Source organism: Crinia signifera, chromosome 1 (genome assembly GCF_055691185.1).
Source record: "Crinia signifera chromosome 1, ASM5569118v1, whole genome shotgun sequence".
In the NCBI taxonomy this organism is placed as follows: Eukaryota; Metazoa; Chordata; class Amphibia; order Anura; family Myobatrachidae; genus Crinia; species Crinia signifera.
In genome coordinates, this window is record NC_139217.1 from 371631616 (window position 1) to 371650949 (window position 19334).

A 19334-nucleotide genomic window follows, 5' to 3' on the forward strand; every position below is an offset into this window, starting at 1 on the left:
TCCAGGTGCTGAGCTGCCAGTGGTCCTGCACGCCGGCACTATAGACCACCTGCTATACAAGGTGCAACTTCTAGGCAGACGGTATTGCGATAGAGCGCTTCCAGGGAGCGCTCTCACTTGCCGGCTGTGCGGGGGGAGACTGTGGGTGGGCTGATCGTTGGTGCCACTGCATCCGGTGTACGAGTGTAGTGTTATCGGCAGGCAGGCAGGCATGCAGGCTATAACAGAGCGCCGGCCGGGACACGGGGAGCTAGGCGCTGCACGGACCTGGCTTGCTCACTAGCTATTTCACATCTCGCGCCATCTCGCGGTCCGACAGCCAATCAGGAGCCACCACTCCTGATTGGCTGATGAACCGTGAGATTTGAAATAGCCAGTGAGCAAGCCAGGTCCATGCAGCAGCCGTCTTCCCGTGTCCCACTCCCGACTCCTCACTCACACTGACTCACCTCTAGTCACTAGTGGCAGCGCGGTTCCCGGACATTGTATAGTCCGGGAACACCACCCCTCCGGACTCCGGACACCCGGCTTAATTACCGGACTGTCCGGAGTAATCCCGGACGGGTGGTAACCCTAGTAACACCCCACCCCCCCATAAGATATCAAAGTTGCCCAGATACCTTCAAGATAAGTTGACCGCCTCTGACAGTAAAGGGAACATAACGTGGTGGTATGCCTTACTGATTAGTCATAGTATGCCTAATAAGTTACCATCCACAATTAAATGGGAATCTGACCTAGCATGCTCACTGACTGAGGATGAATGGAACACAGTTTTTCGGACATGCTTTAGCCTGTCCAGATGCATTTCCCACTCCGAACACTTCTACAAACTTCTCCACCGACTATATATGACACCAGTGTTGCTACACACCATCTGGCCCTCTACTTCTAACCTATGCTGGCGCAATTGCGGCCACACGGGAACACTTCTTCATATATTTTGGCTTTGTCCTGCTCTGTTGAACTTGTGGACGGCCGTCTTCAACACCATATCTAAATTAACGGACTCTCCAATTACCCCAAATCCATTATTAGCTATGCTCCATGTTTACCGTGGCGACATGTCCACCAATGACCGTTATGTAATGGGCCACGTCTTGGTGGCCACGAAACTCATGATAGCACGACATTGGCGCACCCCCTTTGTACCAACTTTAGATATGATCGAATCGGATGTACAAATGCACTGTGAATTCGAAATAGCTGGGATTACCTATTCTTCATCAGCCTCGAACCCTCTGATAAAATGGTATAAATGGACTGAGTATTGGCTTTCCCGGAAGCCGACACCAAACCCTAGAATCCAACCGTCATCAACACAACCTCTAGACTTGTCCAATTACATTGGAAGCTGATTAGCTCAGGCCCTCTATTTTACTATCCAAACCCTGTGACTCCTATTTATCGGTGAACCCCCTTACAGAACCAATCTCCTATGAAGCATGTAACTGATAAGAGTCGCCTCTCTATACCCATATAACCTATGATTACAAATGTCTGGAGTATCCCCCCACCCCCTCCCATTCCATATTTTGTATGTTTTTATTTTTCCCTTTCTTTCTTTGTTTCAGTTTTTGTTCTGTTTTATTAACATGCATACTGTTCGATGCTATTAATGTGTTTATACTTTATTGAAAACTCAATAAAAATTCAATTTATAAAAAAAAAAAGAAGTAGAGATGGAGATCGGTAGGGATGCCCATTGTTGGCAATAGTGTAACTGGCCACGAATATTGTTAAATTATTGGATGACCATCAATGTTTTTAATCTATCGGTGGTCATTCGGACTGAATGGCCTGTGGGCCAATCGAAACATGGGAGTGGGGCTTCACGGGCGTCGGAGTGGAGTTATGCTCCCTGTCACGGCACTTTAAAAAAACAAAAGCAAAACGTTTGTTGTGCCGTGCCATCGATGGAGGGAAACCATTTGGTTCTTCACCATCGATGGCAAAGTATTGGACATAAGCCATCAATGATTTCAAATCATCGATGGTCGATGGCCATCCCTAGACATCAGTAGCCCACTATCAAATGATAGGCTTCTGCCATCAAGACTTTTGTTGTGATGGCAGTATGGATGGTGTAATGGTTAGCATTACTTCCTCGCAGCACTGAGGGCATGGGTTCGATTCCCACCATTGCCTTAACTTCAGAGTTTGTATATTTTCCTAAAACTTCCTCTGGGTACTCCGATTTCCTCCCACAATCCAAAAATATACTGGTAGGTTTATTGACTCCCAACAAATTAACCCTAGAATGTCTGTGTGGGCCTTATTTTGGTTCATTCTTTCTGACAAAATCCTTCTTAGATGGACAAAACCATGTGCACTGCAGGGGGGGGCAGATGTAACATGTGCAGAGAGAATTAGATTTGGGTGAGTAATTTTGTTTCTGTGCAGGGAAAATATTGCCTGCTTTATTTTTACACTGCAATATAGATCTCACTTTGAAGTAAAACCCCACCCAAATCTAATTCCCTCTGCACATGTTACATCTGCCCCACCTGCAATGCACATGGTTTTGCCCATCTAAGAAGGATTTTGTCAGAAAGAATGAACCAAAATAAGGCCGTGTGTGTGTGTGTGTGTGTGTGTGTGTGTGTGTTAGAGAGTATAGATTGTAAGCTCCACTGGGGCAGGGACTGATGAGATTGTGTAAAGCGCTGTGGAATATGTGTGCACTATATAAGAAACTGTCAATAAATAAAGGTAACTGTCACATCAAAAGAATTTGATAGAAAAGATATTCATATGATTTGTACATAAACAAAATAAATCCTATACAGATGTGCAAAAGCCACCCAGCAATCCTGATGTCTCACAGCCGAATTCAGTTGTATATAAACATCAGATGGCCATTGAATTCAAACAAATGAATGGCGACTACCATCAAAAATCTGGCATTGAATGGTAGAAAACACTAACATCAGAAGATAAATATTGAAAAAGCACTCCAAATCTATGATGTGGCCCCAGAGTGGTCATCACTAGTAACAAGGCTTAAGGCCCCAATACGTTAGGCTGAGTTGTCCTAAGGACAAGTCAGACTCAATTCTCCTGTGAGCCGCCTGGAGAATTGGGTCAACATTTGTAATGTTGTAGAACTACAAGTACCACCTGCATGCTGGGACTTGTGGTTCTCTGGGCAGGGTTAACTCTTGAGGGGGTGACCCCTTTATTGGTAAGGACTGCACTCCAGGGTCCCAGCCTAGGCTGACCAGCCATAGTGATGAATACTTTGGCTGGAGGAACTAGTATCAATAGTTTCCCCCCGGCTGTGGTATTACCCTGCTGGCTGTTTGGGCCTGGCGCTGGTTGCCAAAATATGGGAGACCCCCTACTCATTTTGTACCCTGTATTTTGGGAACTAGGACTGGCCCTTGAGCCTGGTGCTGGTTTTAGAAATCCTGGGGATCCCCTATGATTTTGTCCCCTGAATTTTCTAAAACCAGGACTTATTCAATGAGCCCAGGGCTGATTATGCTGGGGGGGACCCCACACCGTTTATTTTGTATTGATTTAAAAACATTCAATTTAGTGCGATTTTGGAACATGACTAAAAATTGCATCCTATTACATCTCCCCCCTGTGTTTGACCCTGCATAACTTATATTGTGAACCAACTGCTATAGAAGCGGGACTTAGCAAAAACTGCGAGGAATAAAAATACAGGTGTCTTTACATTTTTTTTAAAATATATTTGACAGTTTATTTTTTTAAGACATTTATCCATCATACTGTATCTAGTAGTGTGACACAATTATATTCAAACACACTGCTTTGGGGTTACTGTACTGTACTCCCTTCCGTGCTTAATTATTCTTTGCAGTCAATAGAAGCATTTTATTTACTTGTGGCTTTTTCAAAAGACAAATTGCTTATATGCCATACAGAGTCATTAAGGGGGATACCTTTAAAAGACCACAGAGATGTGCAAAATACGTCTTAATCCCCCCCCCCCCCCCATACACGGTCCGTTAATCGGATCCGTTGTGTGCTTAAACAGCACACATCGGATCGGATCGCATACCTAGTGCATGCACTGCGATCCGATCCGATGTATAGCTAGTACAAAATTGCAGCACATACTTTTTGTACCGTACTATGTGATGCGCGGGAGCGCGCATCGCATAGTACAGAACGGAGCCATACACAACGGACCGTGTATGGGCTCCTTTAGTGCTGCTAGAGGTAAAGTGCTTATTAATGTCATTTTTTCTGTTCCCTGTAATTGGTGCTATCTTTCAGCACCATTTCCTATTTGCATAGAGGCACGCCAACACAAAGGCATCCATTCACTGCACACGGCCAGTGAATGGTTCATGTGAAACACTTTTTGTCAATTACATTTTATAGGCTGCTCATACAGTATATGGGGTCGAACCTGTAACTGCAATTAAACTGCAGGTGCAAATCATTGTGGTGGTGGCCACACTTTAGAGCGGCCCTAATTTTCAGAGATGCGCTAACTGCACCATAGGGCAGTGATTCATTCTCAGCGAATTTGGACTGAAATCATTCTGCAAAGGGTGCCAGATCAGGTGCCATTGCTGGAGTTTAAATGCTGTGGCAACAGCACCTTGCACCCTTTGCAATTAATAGGAGCAACCCCTATATGGGATTAAACTATTAAAGAAATAATTGAATCCATTTTCATGGATGTAGAAATAATGTATGGAAGTGGACCAATATGATTAGCTTTGGACCACACAATGGGAGTTATTCTAACTGACACGCACCCCTGCGCTTACGCGATGTTGAGCATCTGCGTTTGCATATTTATGCTGTCCCGTTCTCACCTAGCAGCGTGGGCAGGGGGCGTGAGGCGGTGGTGAAGGGTCGCAGCCATAGGAATGCCCAGGTTTTCATGGGCTTTCCCATGGGCATCCCCATGAAAACGCTGGGCATTCCTATGGTAATTCATCCGTGACATCAGGGGCAGGAAGCTGGCTGCCCACCTGCTTCCCGCACAGGGCGCTCGCAAATGTAAGCTGCAAGCAATGGAGAAATCATTCTACGGCCGGGGACCATCGAAAGATTTTGCCCTCACACCCAAGGCTGCGAATGGATGTTTAAAACATCCATTTGTGGCCGATCTGGGAACTTGGCGAGTGGGGGGAGGGGGGGGTGTTGTTTCATGCGGGCGGCCTCACATCCACATGCAACACTCTACATCTAGTACAGAGTAACAATACACAATGGACCTAATTCAGAGACGGATGCTGTTGTGTCTTTATGCTAAGGCCGTGTCATATTTTTGAACAACTAAGAGATACACTTTCAGCGTCTGAAGTTCAGAGCTGATTGCAGGTTGTTCTAAAAAAAAAATATGTGCACTGCAGGTGGGGCAAATGTAATAGATGCAGAGATAGAGAGCAGATTCTCCGTCTGTGTTGTCCTGTTTGATTGACTTTGAACACAACCGCTTTCTGCACCTCCGTGCCCAGGCATCTGGGATGCATGCACTGTAAAACTCAGACGCTTGTGTGTGGCATCAGTACTGCGTCCACCTTTGTATCGGGCCTGTTATGTACTGCAGGCTATGAAATTTGTCAACCATTTTTGTCTTTGACATTGTGTCAGATCTTTATATTTTCAGTAGTTTTCATAGAAGAAGTTACTTATAATGTGTAGATCTAAGCGTCCTAGGCCAGCTCATCTGTGCCAGAAACATATGGTGACCTTGTGTGATCGTCTTCTTCTGCTGCAAGCTCGAAGACTTGACGCTTTACAAGCTGCGAATAAAGTCCGCCTTCCTCCATCAGCTCTCTGTGACTGCCCTGCTGCACCACGCTGCCTTTGTCTAATACAATGATGTTATGTGCTTTCTCCACAGTGCTCAGCCTGTGTGCTATAATGAGTGTTGTTCGTCCCTGCAGATCGCTATTCATCGCCTGCTGGATCTGTAAGGGATGAATAATTAACAGTTACTTATGCGCTGTTCATATGTGATAAAACTCTCTGAACACCAGTTCCTCATGTTTATTTATGATTATCGGTACTGGGAATGTAACACCTCTGGGTGTCTGGGAAAGGCATGCATAAATAGACAGTATCTGAAAAGGAGCTTTTATGTTATAACTATACAAGATATCCATGTAAGTCATCAACCAAAAACATTATATTTATACAGTAATAGGTTTGTGGGAAAATTAACTGTCTACCACACATTTTACATGTTTCCTATCGCATTTGTACCAAGGCAATCTACACAAAGCCAGCTTGTTACTATGGAAATCCTGTATTTTCTAATAGTATTTATACAGTTGGTGAAACAGAACCTAATCCGGAGCGATGAAGCGTTGTCTAGTTTGGAATCGTCTGCATTGGTGATAGGCTCATGGGGACTAAAGCAGACGATGCATGCAAGAAACTCACAATGGCAGCACGGATGGTGTTATGGTCAGCATTACTGCCTCACAGCACTGAGGTCATGGGTTCTATTCCCACCTAACTGTGCAGAGTTTGTATATTCTCCCCGTGCTTGCGTGGGTTTCCTCCGGGTTACTCCGGTTTCCTCCCACAATCCAAAAATATACAGATAGGTTAATTGGCTTCCAACATTCTAGTCTGTGTGTGTGTGCGTGTGGTAGGGAATATAGATTGTAAGCACCTCTGGGGCAGGGACTAATGTGAATGGTCAACTATTCTCTGTAAAGCGCTGCGGAACCTGTGTGCGCTATATAAGGAACTTAATAAATAAACAAAGTCACATTTAAATTATATGGGGTTTATTTACTAAGATGGGAGCTCTATTGAAGATGGGATGTTGTTGTGGGCAACCAAACAGAATGGATTATTGTCTAGAACAGGCCTGTCCAACCTGCGGCCCTCCAGCTGTTGTGAAACTACACATCCCAGCATGCCCTGCCACAGTTTTAGCATTTTCTAAGAGCAAGAGTGTGGCAGGGCATGCTGGGATGTGTCGTTTTAAAACAGCTGGAGGGCTGCAGGTTGGACAGGTCGGGTCTAGAAGGTGCTAAATAAGAAGTAGATTCTGATTTGTTGCTACGGGCAACATCTCATCGTCAATAGAATTCATCTTAGTAAATAAACCGCTATGAACCCACAGGAGCAGCTGCATTCAGATAAATGAAAACTCTTTTCATATAAATGTTTATTTTCAGAATAATAAAATAGGTTTTCTTTGTAAAACTCCACAAACACAATGGAAAAAATGATTTGCTTTTATGTACAATAATAAAAACATGAGGGGAATTCAATTCCTAGTACAGTGATGTACCCAGTGCCAGGGTGAAGAGATATTCAGTTGGTCGCATGGTAAACCTGTGACTAGCTACAGTATTTCTGCTTTCACTCTCCTCAGAGGGTGTGAGGAGAAATCTGTGTTAACTAGTGCCTTACGTAGTAGTAACAGTGGCGTTACCTCAGCAATGTGCTCACAATTCAGTCAGAAAATGCCATTTATTGTGTTTAAGCGCTGAGTATTAGTAGAGGTAAACAGCATTATTTGGCTTGCGTATTGGCCGCAATTGACTGAAACTTCCCAACAATGACTTTTTCTCACTACCTACATTGTACATCTTTCAAGACACCAGAAAAACTTCAAATAAAATATAGTAAAATCACACAAGATAGTTTTTTTTATGGATTATAATCATGTTTTAAGCAGATATTCCAGCTTGTGAAATGTCCGTAAAGGGCAGATTTTTTCATTAAAAAAAACAAAACATCTGTACAGCAGGGTTGCCGACTTTATTATTCTCCTCTCAGGGAGAAGCCCGGAGAGGAGGGGTTCAGCAGGCACTCAGGGGTGGGGCTTAAGAGTGATATCACTAAGCCCCGCCCCCATGATGGCAAAACACCGAATTCACGGATCTCAGTGGAGGGGGCGGGGCTAAAATGACGCGATTGTGCTGTTTTAGCTCCACCCCCTCCTCTGAGACCCGATGATTGCGGCATTTTAATGCCGCGATCCGGGGGACCCCCCTGAATCCGGGAGGGTTGCCCACCCTTCCGGGGGGCCGGGAGGGGGTCCCGATTTTCGGGAGACTCCCGGAAATTCCGGGAGGGTCGGCAACCCTGCTGTACAGTAAAACTGTCACATTCACACTAGAAGGGATGTCGATTTTCCCTGCGGGATTTGATCTTCTGACATGTTGCATTGTAGGCATGTGTTTTGCCAGTTGAGCCACAACAGTTGATTATATCCAGCTCAGGAGTACTTGACCATTAGATATGGGCTTGACTTTGAGCTGGGAGTACAGCAAAAAAAAAAAAAAAAAGTTAACAAGCAACTGTGCACCTAAAAAAATCCCAGGGTAAAAACTACCTGCTTCTGCATATAGTCCAAAAAATGCTAAATAGCTTAATTTTTATGCTGCAATTTACATCATTGCTACAGTCATGTTAAACAGCAGTTGTGTTGTGAGCGCCTTTACTAATGTCGGGCGTCATTTTGTGCATTTCCCCCCAAAAAATGCTTCTATTTGCATCTGTATGCAACTAAAATGTACATGCAGACCTTACTTATTTCCTGGAAAACACTGTAACATAGAATTTCATGTGCAGATAATACAGCCACAGTCGCACACAGACTCAAGGCATGCCGAATATCATTTTAGTCAGCAGAGTCTGCTTTTGTATAATCTAAAAAAAAAAAAATCACGCCTGACTTTAGCAGAGTCGCACAGGATCAGCCGGCTCGCTCACACCAGGCAGCTTGCTGTGCATGGTCTATTGATATGAGGATGCTTTTCAGTTTGTATAAACCCTTTTTAAATCTACATTTCATCCAACCTACAGTGAAACATGGCTTCACCAAGATACACAGGTACTTGTTCTTTATTACTTTAATCTACTCTCACAAATAGACCCTATGGGGTTTAGTTACTAAGATGGAACTATTGAAGATGGGATGTTACTATAGGCAACCAATCAGTTTCTACTTCTTTAATAGCACCTTCTAGAAGATAATATAATCTAAATGGTTGCCCCTAGCTACATCCCTATCTTCAATAAAACTCCCATCTTAGTAAATAAACCCCTATAAGTTTTCCATCTCCCCACTTCCTGGCTACAGCCAATCCGTCCAGTTTTGGGTATCTAATGTAGTAAATCAGTGTCCTTGTGGACCTGTTGTGATCTGTGTTGTAATGTAGCTGCACTGTTACCACTGGATTTCATGGAATTTGACCTTGGCTTTTTAACAGTCAGATTTCCTCGAATTTGACCTTGTCTTTGACTATTTCTGCTACCCTTGGCTAGCTTTATGACTCTGGCTTTGTTTAACCCAGTGGTACCCAACTCCAGTCCTCAAGAGCTACCAACAGTTCACATTTTCCAGACAACCTAGCTGCTGCACAGGGGCACTCATTACTCACTAACACATTTTAAAAGATCCACAGGTGGAGCTAATTCATCTACTTGTGATTCTGTGAGGAGATCTGGAAAACATTAATTCTGCTTTCACACAGCAAAACCTGCTTTGACTCGTTTTTTTAAACGTTTCTTAAAACGGGTCAGAGCAAGTTAAAACCCTTTCACATTGCATGTTGTAAATGGTATATTACTGGTTAATTAACCGTTTTTGTACCTTTCACATTGAACCCGTTTTCACCCATTCCCTGGTACTTGGTAGCACTCCCACCCCCTCCCCTGGTACTTGGCAGCGCTCCCCTCCTCTGGTACTTGGCAGCGCTAACCCCCTCCCCTGGTATTTGGCAGCGCTCCCCCCCCTCCCTCCTGGTACTTGGCAGTGCTCCCCCCCTCCCCTGGTACTTGCCAGCGTGCGGGGATCCGGGCAGCGGGATACATGCATTGCTGGGGAGGCAAATGGGAAGTCAGCGGCGGGGTCCCTGCTGCGAATGGGAACTGGTAGCATTACTAGTTCCCATCCGCCGCTGGAAGCCCACCGCTAACTTCCCATTCGCAGAACGGACCCCGCCGCACACTGCCCATTCGACCAATGGACGGGCAATAGGATTGAGATCTAAAGAAATTAGAGGCCAACACCTTGAACTCTGTCACATTCCACAATCATTCCTTAAAATTTTTGCAGTGTGGCATTGTTCATTATCCTGCTGATAGAGGCCACTGCCATCATGGAATATCACTGAGCCAAGTCACTGCCACTGATTTGTGCTCCAGTTCTGATGCTCAAGTGCCCATTGTAGGAGCTTTTGGTGGCGGACAGGGGTCAGAATGGGCACTCTGACTGGTCTGCGGTTACGCAGCCCCATACACAGCAAGCTGTGCAGCACTGTGTATCTTGACACCTCTCTATCAAAGCCAACATTAACTTTATTTTTTTCAGCAATATATGCTTCTGTGGGGTCAGGCCAGATGGGCTATCCTTCACTCCCCACTTATATCAATATGACTATGGATCCCATGACCCTGTTGCTGATTCACTGTTTGTTCTTCTTTGGACCACTTCTAGACATCACAATCTGGTTCTTGTCTAAGTATTTCAGATACTTCTTGTCTCCTGACAACCAGATCTGTGTTATTGTGGCAAGTTGTATGTGGCTACTATGAACTTTAAGTATAGTCTCTAAAATAATAATGATAGTAAGTTTTTCCTGAATCTAATCATCTGTTCATTTTCACTACTGAATTATGGTGAAACAACTGTAAATGAATTGCAACTTACAGCATGTTCACTCTCTGCATCTAGTGCACTGGTGGCTTCATCCAATATCAGCACCCTAGGGTTTCGGATCAGTGACCTCGCAATAGCCACTCTCTGCTTCTGACCCCCTGAAAGCTGGGCTCCCTTCTCTCCTGTTTCTGAATGAGAAAGAATAATGTACCATTTCAAATACATACAATATGTGACTTTTGTTCTGTACAGTATGAACTCTGCAATGATTAACTTATAATAATTCTAAATACTATAGATCTTGAGAAACAAGATTTTTATTTCGGTCAAATTCATTCTGCAAACTAGGAAGTTCGAGTAGTCCTACATCAAAATTGATTAAGGCTGCCTTATCTCCTCAACATATATGCTAGGTCCCACTGCTCGAGAGACAGGGCAGCTTTCTGAGAGGACCAGCCACTGGAGGGCTATGGTATAGAACAGGCATTCCCAACCACGGTCCTCAAGGCACACCAACAGTGCAGCTTTTCGTGATATCCAGGCTTCAGCACAGATGGTTTAATCAGAATCCCTCAGATACTAATTAAGTCACCTGTGCTTAAGCCTGGATATCTACAAAACCTGCACTGTTGGTGTGCCTTGAGGACCGTGGTTGGGAATGCCTGGTATAGAAAATAAGCGATGTCTAGATTGACAATGACTTAGTTGACCACTAATGGTCGATTGCGACTACTTAGATGCCTATAAATAGATGGCAGCGTCTAGATCGACAGTAACAGAAAATCAACACAAGCAAAAAGTCAACAGGAACATGGTCAACAGTGAAAATGATGAAATGGGTTTTTCGCGTCTATGTTGACATGGCACTGTATTAGGGAACTGCGTCCGCTTACATGGCTCGCTGCTCTCGCCATGCTTCAGATGTGGTGCATCGCTGCGCTGTCACACTATTTTATTCTTCCTCTATGTCCACTGGGATGGTAAAAGTATGAACAAGTTGGTTAAAAAAAAAAAAATCATGAAAAACTTGAGTCGATGTTGTCAGTGTCAACCATGTTCATGTCAACCTTTTGCTTGTGTCTAGTGTATGCTGACCATTTTTAAGCATCTAACTAGTCACAGTCAACCATTATTGGTCGACCAAGTCATTGTTGATTTAGACATCGTTGCTCCATCGGCCAGATTGGGGGGGGGGGGGGGGGGCAGGACAGCAGAGATGAAGCAGAGCTAAACAGTGATGGGGACTGATGTGACCTGGAAAGGTTAAACTAATATATGTTGTTTCTTCATTACGTGTTAAAGTTGCAGCAACTACGTTAGTTGGAATAGTTTGTTCCTACATGGGAGAGGAATTGGAGAAAATCTGCACACCTAGTAAATGTCAGATGAAGTGAAGTTACCTACATGTACTGCACCTACATGCAAACAGTACACTTTGACAAGCCTGACGAGATAATAAATTGAGCTTTAATAAGATACCATATAGAGCTTCTTTTTCCAAATGACACTGTGATTTGTACAGCTGCAGAGAGCCATCACATACAGTACTTTATATAAGTTACCTTTTGCACTGTTCATGTAGACTGATGCAGAAATGTGCTTCTTATAAAATCCAATGTCATAAATACAATCATTGTAATAAAACAAAGAAAAGATCGGATAGTACTAAACTGGCATTAGGCAGGAGTGCAATGGCCTCATTATAGTATCACAATACCCATTTATCTATGGCCCCAGAAAGCCACAAAACGTTGTATATTACGTTTTTACCAGGAAAGTTACCAAAACTGGAATGAGGTATACACCGAAGGGTTTATTTACTAAGACGGGTGTTCTATTGAAGATGGGATGTTGCTATTGACAACCAATCAGATTCTAACTATTATCTTCTAGAAGGCGCTAAATAAATGATTAGGTGCTAAATAAAGCAGATTCTGATTGGTTGCTATGTGCAATATCCTATGTTCAATAGAACGCCCATCCTAGTAAATAAACGGCCGAGTGGACAAAAGGTGTATGTATGCAAACTTAAATGTTCTTTTCACCTCCAAGAGCAGGATTAAAAACAGAGTAGATGGGTTGTCATATATTAGGTAACTAGGTCAACTGCTATTGCTCAACATGCATTGAAATGACATGAACAATAGGTCGACACATGAGCTTTTCCGCTGGGATCGGTAAAACAACCTGGCACTCAAATGCAACGGGATACGGTTGTTTGGTCTACAGCAGTGGTGTCAAACCCATGGCCCTCCAACTGTTGTAGATCTACACGTCCCAGTATGCCCTGCTACAGATTTTATATAATGGATCGTGAAAACTGCGGCAGGGCATGCTGGGACGTGTAGTTCCACAACAGCTGGAGGACCATGAGTTTGACACCACTGGTCTACAGCATGTTGGTTGACAAGCATTGTGTTGACACCGTTATTACTGACATGGGGATATTTCAACATGGGTTTAGGTCGACAGGTCATTAGATTGACAGTGTCTAGGTCGACAGTCAAAAGGTCAACATGGGGTTTTTCACAGTTTTTTGAGCCACCATGTATGGACACGCAGTATTTCATGCCCTACTATCCACTAGGGAGTGGCGGGAGAATAAAATAGTGTGCCCAGTGCAGCGAGGCACCGTGCCCGAAGCATGGCAAGCAATGCGAGGGGATGCGGTGCACTGAAAACTGTGTCCATGCCGTCTGTGTCGACATTCGGGTCAAAAACCAGTGAAAAAAACCATGTCAACCTTTTGACTGGTCGATCTAGACACTGTCGACCTATTGACCTAAAACCATGTTGACCTTTCCCCATGTCGATCTATTGGTGTCGGCCTAATGCTTGTCAACCAACATGCTGTAGACCAAACGATCCCAACCCAATGCAACAGCCGGGATTTAGGTGCTATTCTGTGTGAAAGTGGTATAGCCCTTCTATCTTCATAGTCCTGGCTGCAGTCATGCATTCTACCTGTCAGTGAGCACAAGTGACAGAAAACACTGAATAATACCTGTGTTATACCCATCTTGAAGCTCCATGATAAAATTGTGTGCATTGGCTCTTTTTGCGGCACTTATTACTACATCCAGGGGTATGCAATTTAGACCATAGGAAATATTATTCTGAATGGAACGGGCAAATAGCAGAGGTTCTTGGCTCACCATGGACACCTGTCAAGAAAATAAAAAGAGAACAAAAGCAACTATAATGGTAAGTCACTCAGACAGTGTGTATGAGACACGCTCAGCCACTGGTATAAAGGATATAGCGGTCAGCAAATAGTAAGAAATTACCTCAGGCACAGCACAACAAAGTGGTAATGTGTGACCCAATGCATTTCTGCAAATTGTGGAAGTGACCAAGACACAGGGAATAAGAGATTGTGAATTTGTAATTTGCAGCATTGAGGAACTAATAGGCGGTCCAGTATCCTCCTATAGATGTAGCAACAGCAAACGGATAACCCTTGGGACACACTATCCAAGACAAAAGAAAATATAATGGGGATTGTTTTATGCGACCAATTATGAATATATTGTTATATTGGTGATTTCTATGAGGGATAATATGAATGAGCAGACGTTTCACACTAAGGGGTAAATTTACTAAAGTTTCTAAAAATGAAAATACAGTAGGTGATGTTGCCCATAGCATCCAATCAGATTCCGCCTATTATTTTCTAGGATGCAATAGAGAAATTATAGCATTTGATTGGTTACTATGGGCAATATCACCTCTTTACATTTACTAAATTGACCCCTTACAAGGTATACATTTTCTCATTTACTAGGTGAGCAGATCAGGTTTGTTAATGTGAAACAATAATACCCATTGGAGCTAATTCAGCTAGCCCCGCAATGCAATCTGCACATGTCCAAGTAGTGACAGGGTGATGCATGGGCGCCAAAGCAGGGGCGTGGTCCAGACAACGCAGTCATGTCCAGAATGTATAGACGGCACGGTGGCTATGTGATGTCACATGCAACCGATGCAACTCGAAAAATGGCTTCTCAAATAGGCTGTGCAACCAGGGGGGCAGTCGGTGGTGCACACTTTAGCGATGCACCGGAAAAAATTGGGGGGCACAGGACCCAGCATGTGGGGCGTCCTTGCCCTTTGCTCGTCGGGCCCGCACAGCCTACTGCCGGGATACATTAAGCAAAATTATAACTCATGCAGAATCAGGCCCATTATATTGTTTTCTGTTCTCTTCTGGTCAAGTCTGCATCCAGGGATATCCATTTATCAATTCCGTGATACCCGGGTACAGAGACACAGGCAGCTGCTCAGATATTGTATAGATGACAGTTTTAAATTGATGATTAATATATTACTAATTAAAATAAATAAACAGATAAAGAAAGTCCTAAAAACACTAGGGGGTATATTTACTAAAGCTATTCAAAATGAAAATAGTTATTACGGTACTCTTTACCTAGCACGGCGCCCATCGCGGGCATTGAATGCACTAAAAAATCGGGTGCGACGCGACCGACGCGATGCCCGCGATTTCCCATAGGGAACAATGTTAAATTTCTCAATTGACCCGATTTTACTGTTCAATGCCTCAATTGACACGATTTTTCCATAGGAAACAATGTTAAATGGCCCACAGAGGCCAAATAGCCACCCTGAAGTGTGAAATGGCCCCCACAATTGTTAACGCCACCCCACGATCAACGTGAACCCGAAGCGTGGCGAGCGCAGCGAGCCCGCGAGGGGCGGCGGTACGCGTCCTACGACCTTTTCATACCCCCACTATCCACGTCGGCGTGGAGTTGAGAATAGAATAGTGTGGCGAGCGCAGCGAGCCACCGAGCCCGAAGCGTGGCGAGGGGACGCGGATACCTGTGAAGCCCGCGAAGGGACGCGTTTACCTGTGAAGGTATCCGCGTCCCCTCGCGGGGCTCGCTGCGCTCGCCACGCTTCGGGCTCGGTGCGCTCGCCACACTATTCTATTCTCAACTCCACGCCGACGTGGATAGTGGGGGTATGAAAAGGTCGTAGGACGCGTACCACCGCCCCTCACAGGCTCGCTGCGCTCGCCACGCTTCGGGTTGACGTTGATCGTGGGGTGGCGTTAACAATTGTGGGGGCCATTTCACACTTCAGGGTGGCTATTTGGCCTCTGTGGGCCATTTAACATTGTTTCCTATGGAAAAATCGTGTCAATTGAGGCATTGAACAGTAAAATCGGGTCAATTGAGAAATTTAACATTGTTCCCTATGGGAAATCGCGGGCATCGCGTCGGTCGCGTCGCACCCGATTTTTAGTGCATTCAATGCCCGCAATTTTTTTACCTGCGATGCCCACGATCAAAATCGTGGGCGCCGTGCTAGGTAAAGAGTACCGTTATTACCCATAGCAACCAATCAGATTTTGTCTATTAGTTTCTAGGATGCAATAGAGAAATGACTGAATCCCATTGGTTGCTATGGGCAACATCACCACTTTTCCTTTTTAGAAGCTTTAGTAAATGTATCCCTATCACTCATTGAACAAGGCAGTCATTAGTGATTCAAAGAAATAGTCTGATTTTTATTCAATTTGCCACCAGATGCTAACCAACACATTCCACACAATGGGGGACATTTAATAGGATGAGAGATTCAAAAAGTGAGATATTTAGTAAGAAATCTCCAGTGGCAATCATATACACTGCATAACCAGTTTGATTTTGAAGTGTAAATGATTGCTGCTTTAAAAAACGGGCGATTTCTTACCAAATCTCTCACCCTATTACATTTCACACAACATATTGCTTATTTAGCTAGTTACACACTATACAATTATTGGGCCAATTTGGCAAAAATTGGGTGAGCAGCGTTTTATTGTGTAGTGTGTAGGTATGAACGTTTCACCAATTAAATGGTCCAAAAGTAACGCCATTTCTTATCTGATTAGTTACACTTGCCAGAAAATATCAGCCAACAGTTCACAGTTCCAGTGTCTGTACATTCTTGAACTTCTGCCCATATTTCCTATAGCTTATCCTGATTACCTCATACTCCTTGTGGGGGGGAAGATATACAAATTCAGTTTGGTGTAAAAAAATATAATAAAAAACGAATAAAAATAAAACAACAAATTCTTAGTGAATGCTGCCAATATCAGGTTATCCCACTGGAAGCAAAATGGAGCCAAGTATCGGTTTGACACCCCCCCCCCCCCCCCCAAAAAAAATAAAAAATATGTATGAATGTAACTAGCATTGGAACACATAGCTAAGGTATACTTCCCTTGTACAAAAAAAAACAATGTTTGATTGTTTATACAAGTACGGTTCGTTTCAATCTAAAGCTGGGTACACACTGGGTGATAAATCATTAACGATATCAAATGCATATCATCCAGCATGTACATTTAATATCGTTAATGATGCAGGCATCCACAGGTAGATAATGACCCTCCCCATCGCCTGTACATACAGCGCCACCTGACGATATCATCAGTGACTGCGAGTATGGAGCAGGTGACATCACTGACTGATATTATGGTCCGTGTGTATGCGCCATATAATTCTCCCACGGAATCGCCCCAGCCAGCATATCAGACTGGATTAAACTAAAATCACCAGATTCTGCTGCTGGACAGATAGATGCTCTGGAACTGCACATACCTTTGTATGCAGGTATTTGTGGTCATACTCTGTAATGGGCTGATCATCTAAGAGAACTTCCCCTTCCTGCACAGGATAAAAGTTCTCAAGGATATTCACACAGGAGCTTTTCCCGCTACCAGATGGACCCACCAGTGCGGTCACTTTGCCAGGATGCAGCGTAAAGGACATATTCTACAAACAGGTAAAATGGACATGTCAGATTTTAAAGCCAGATGCACGTGAAATTACTGCCACAGGTAGAGGTTTGCATGTACATTGGTAATCAGCATGGTCCTGCCACTTGAGTGAAATTTGTCCCATTTTGTTACCTTTACCTCTTTATCTTCCTGGGTACTTGCTATGTGCAAGAACAACCAACACTGTTGTGAGTGGCAGTGTACTCCAGCACAACACACCATGGGACTGTACGAAGTGCAAGGAGGTTCTATCACCAATTATAGCATCAGTTCTGACAGAGCTCAATATTATGCCTTATTGGTTCCTTATTTTAAGCAGTATTTGTAATTATTTAAAACTAGTTCTGCAAAAGTCACTGGAAGAATTTTATTACTAGTCGCTCGGCCGCTCCCCTCACAAGCCTGGCTGCAGCTGCTCCTGGTTGGCATAATACTCTGTCACATCCTAGCAAACAAGATGTTGTGTCGGCTTCTCGCAGGGTCCGATATGTGCTGACTGCTACTAGGCAATGGGGGGACACCAGGTCACTGGCTGGCTAGCAACTCCTAAAGCACTGCTGCATGCAGCTCTTCACCTGCATTTAGCTTGTAGTAAGTCCTCTGCTGTTTGGTGGAGGCTTCCCTAAATATTGTTCTGGCCAGAGCTCCTGTGCCGGTTATAGTTTGTTTGCCACACTCTCGACATCAGATCCCTATCTGTAAGCCAATGCTAGCTAGCTTGTGTCTACTCTGTCCGTTTGTCTGCTACACAGTCTAGCTATCCTGTACTGCTGGTGCTGCTTCACAATCCAACTATCCTGTGCTACCTGTACTGCAGATGCTGCTTCATAATCTGGCTGTCCTCTGTTACATATACTGCCAGTGCTGCTCTGCAATCTGGCTATGCTGTGCTACCTGTACTGCCAATACTGCTCTGCAATCTGGCTATCCTGTGCTACCTGTACTGTTAACACTGCTCTGCAATCTGGCTATCCTGTGCTACCTGTACTGCCAATACTGCTCTGCAATCTGGCTATCCTGTGCTACCTGTACTGTTAACACTGCTCTGCAATCTGGCTATCCTGTGCTACCTGTACTGGCCAATACTGCTCTGCAATCTGGCTATCCTGTGCTACCTGTACTGGCCTATACTGCTCTGCAATCTGGCTATCCTGTGCTACCTGTACTGTTAACACTACTATGCAATCTGGTTATCCTGTGCTACCAGTACTCTCAGTGCTGCTCCGCAATCCAGCTATCCAGTGCTACCAATACTTCTGGTGCTGCTCCACAATCTGGCTATCCAGTGCTATCAGCACTGCCCTGCAATCTAGTTATATTGTACTAATTCTCTTGCTCCATACCACCTCCTGAATTACATATTACACTCTATAATATTCCTGGGATCTTCTGTTGCTTAAGATTAGCTGCTGTAGTTTAAGAGCATAAGACCTGGTGGCAGTTAAAGTACCGGTGAACGTTAACAGTTCTATGGGAAGAGGAGCGGCTGTTATAGGCTCTCTAGTATACCTATTGCAGTCTCATAAGCACATAGAAATATCATAACACATTTAAAAATGAATAAAATAAGTGAGTATCTGTTCTCCTTTTTTTTTGTAGAAAACACCGTGGGTAGATTTACTAAAAGGCAGGTTTGGTGGCATTTATAGCCTGCTGTTTATTGCAGGGATTTTTTACAGCTATTCTTTCAGGTGCCAGAGCATACAGATGAGATATGTGCAGAAAGGAACGTCAGTTTGGAAACAGTTTGAATGCATAAACAACTTATGTTTATTTGGTACAAGAAACAACAAAGTTTCAGGTCTGCCAAACTACGACCATTCATCAAGTTATACAAACCTAACATCGGCTCATCAGTTCTGAACGGGCAACTGAGGATGATGGCAGCAGAAATTCAATAAGACTTGAAGAACCTGTAAATCATCACTACTGAACCTGTAAACAAACCAGCTTCTTGGAACATGAGTCAGCTGT

General features: G+C 44.0%; 1 protein-coding gene across 2 annotated transcripts in view; it reads right to left on the minus strand.

Annotated features, from left to right (window-relative positions):
- Positions 1-3667: 3667 nt before the first annotated feature.
- The window catches only part of ABCB9 (ATP binding cassette subfamily B member 9), a 73701-nt gene continuing 58034 nt past the window's right edge, over positions 3668-19334 (minus strand). Inside the window, exons 8-11 of one of the 2 annotated variants that reach the window (XM_083151100.1) lie at positions 17182-17355; positions 13572-13731; positions 10619-10755; positions 3668-5906 (exon numbers count right to left, since the gene is read on the minus strand). In XM_083151100.1, coding sequence (XP_083007226.1) covers positions 5649-5906; positions 10619-10755; positions 13572-13731; positions 17182-17355 — 729 coding nt within the window. In that variant the 3' untranslated portion in view covers positions 3668-5648. The remainder of the gene's footprint in view (positions 5907-10618; positions 10756-13571; positions 13732-17181; positions 17356-19334) is intronic. The other variant, XM_083151090.1, reaches the window with a different exon arrangement.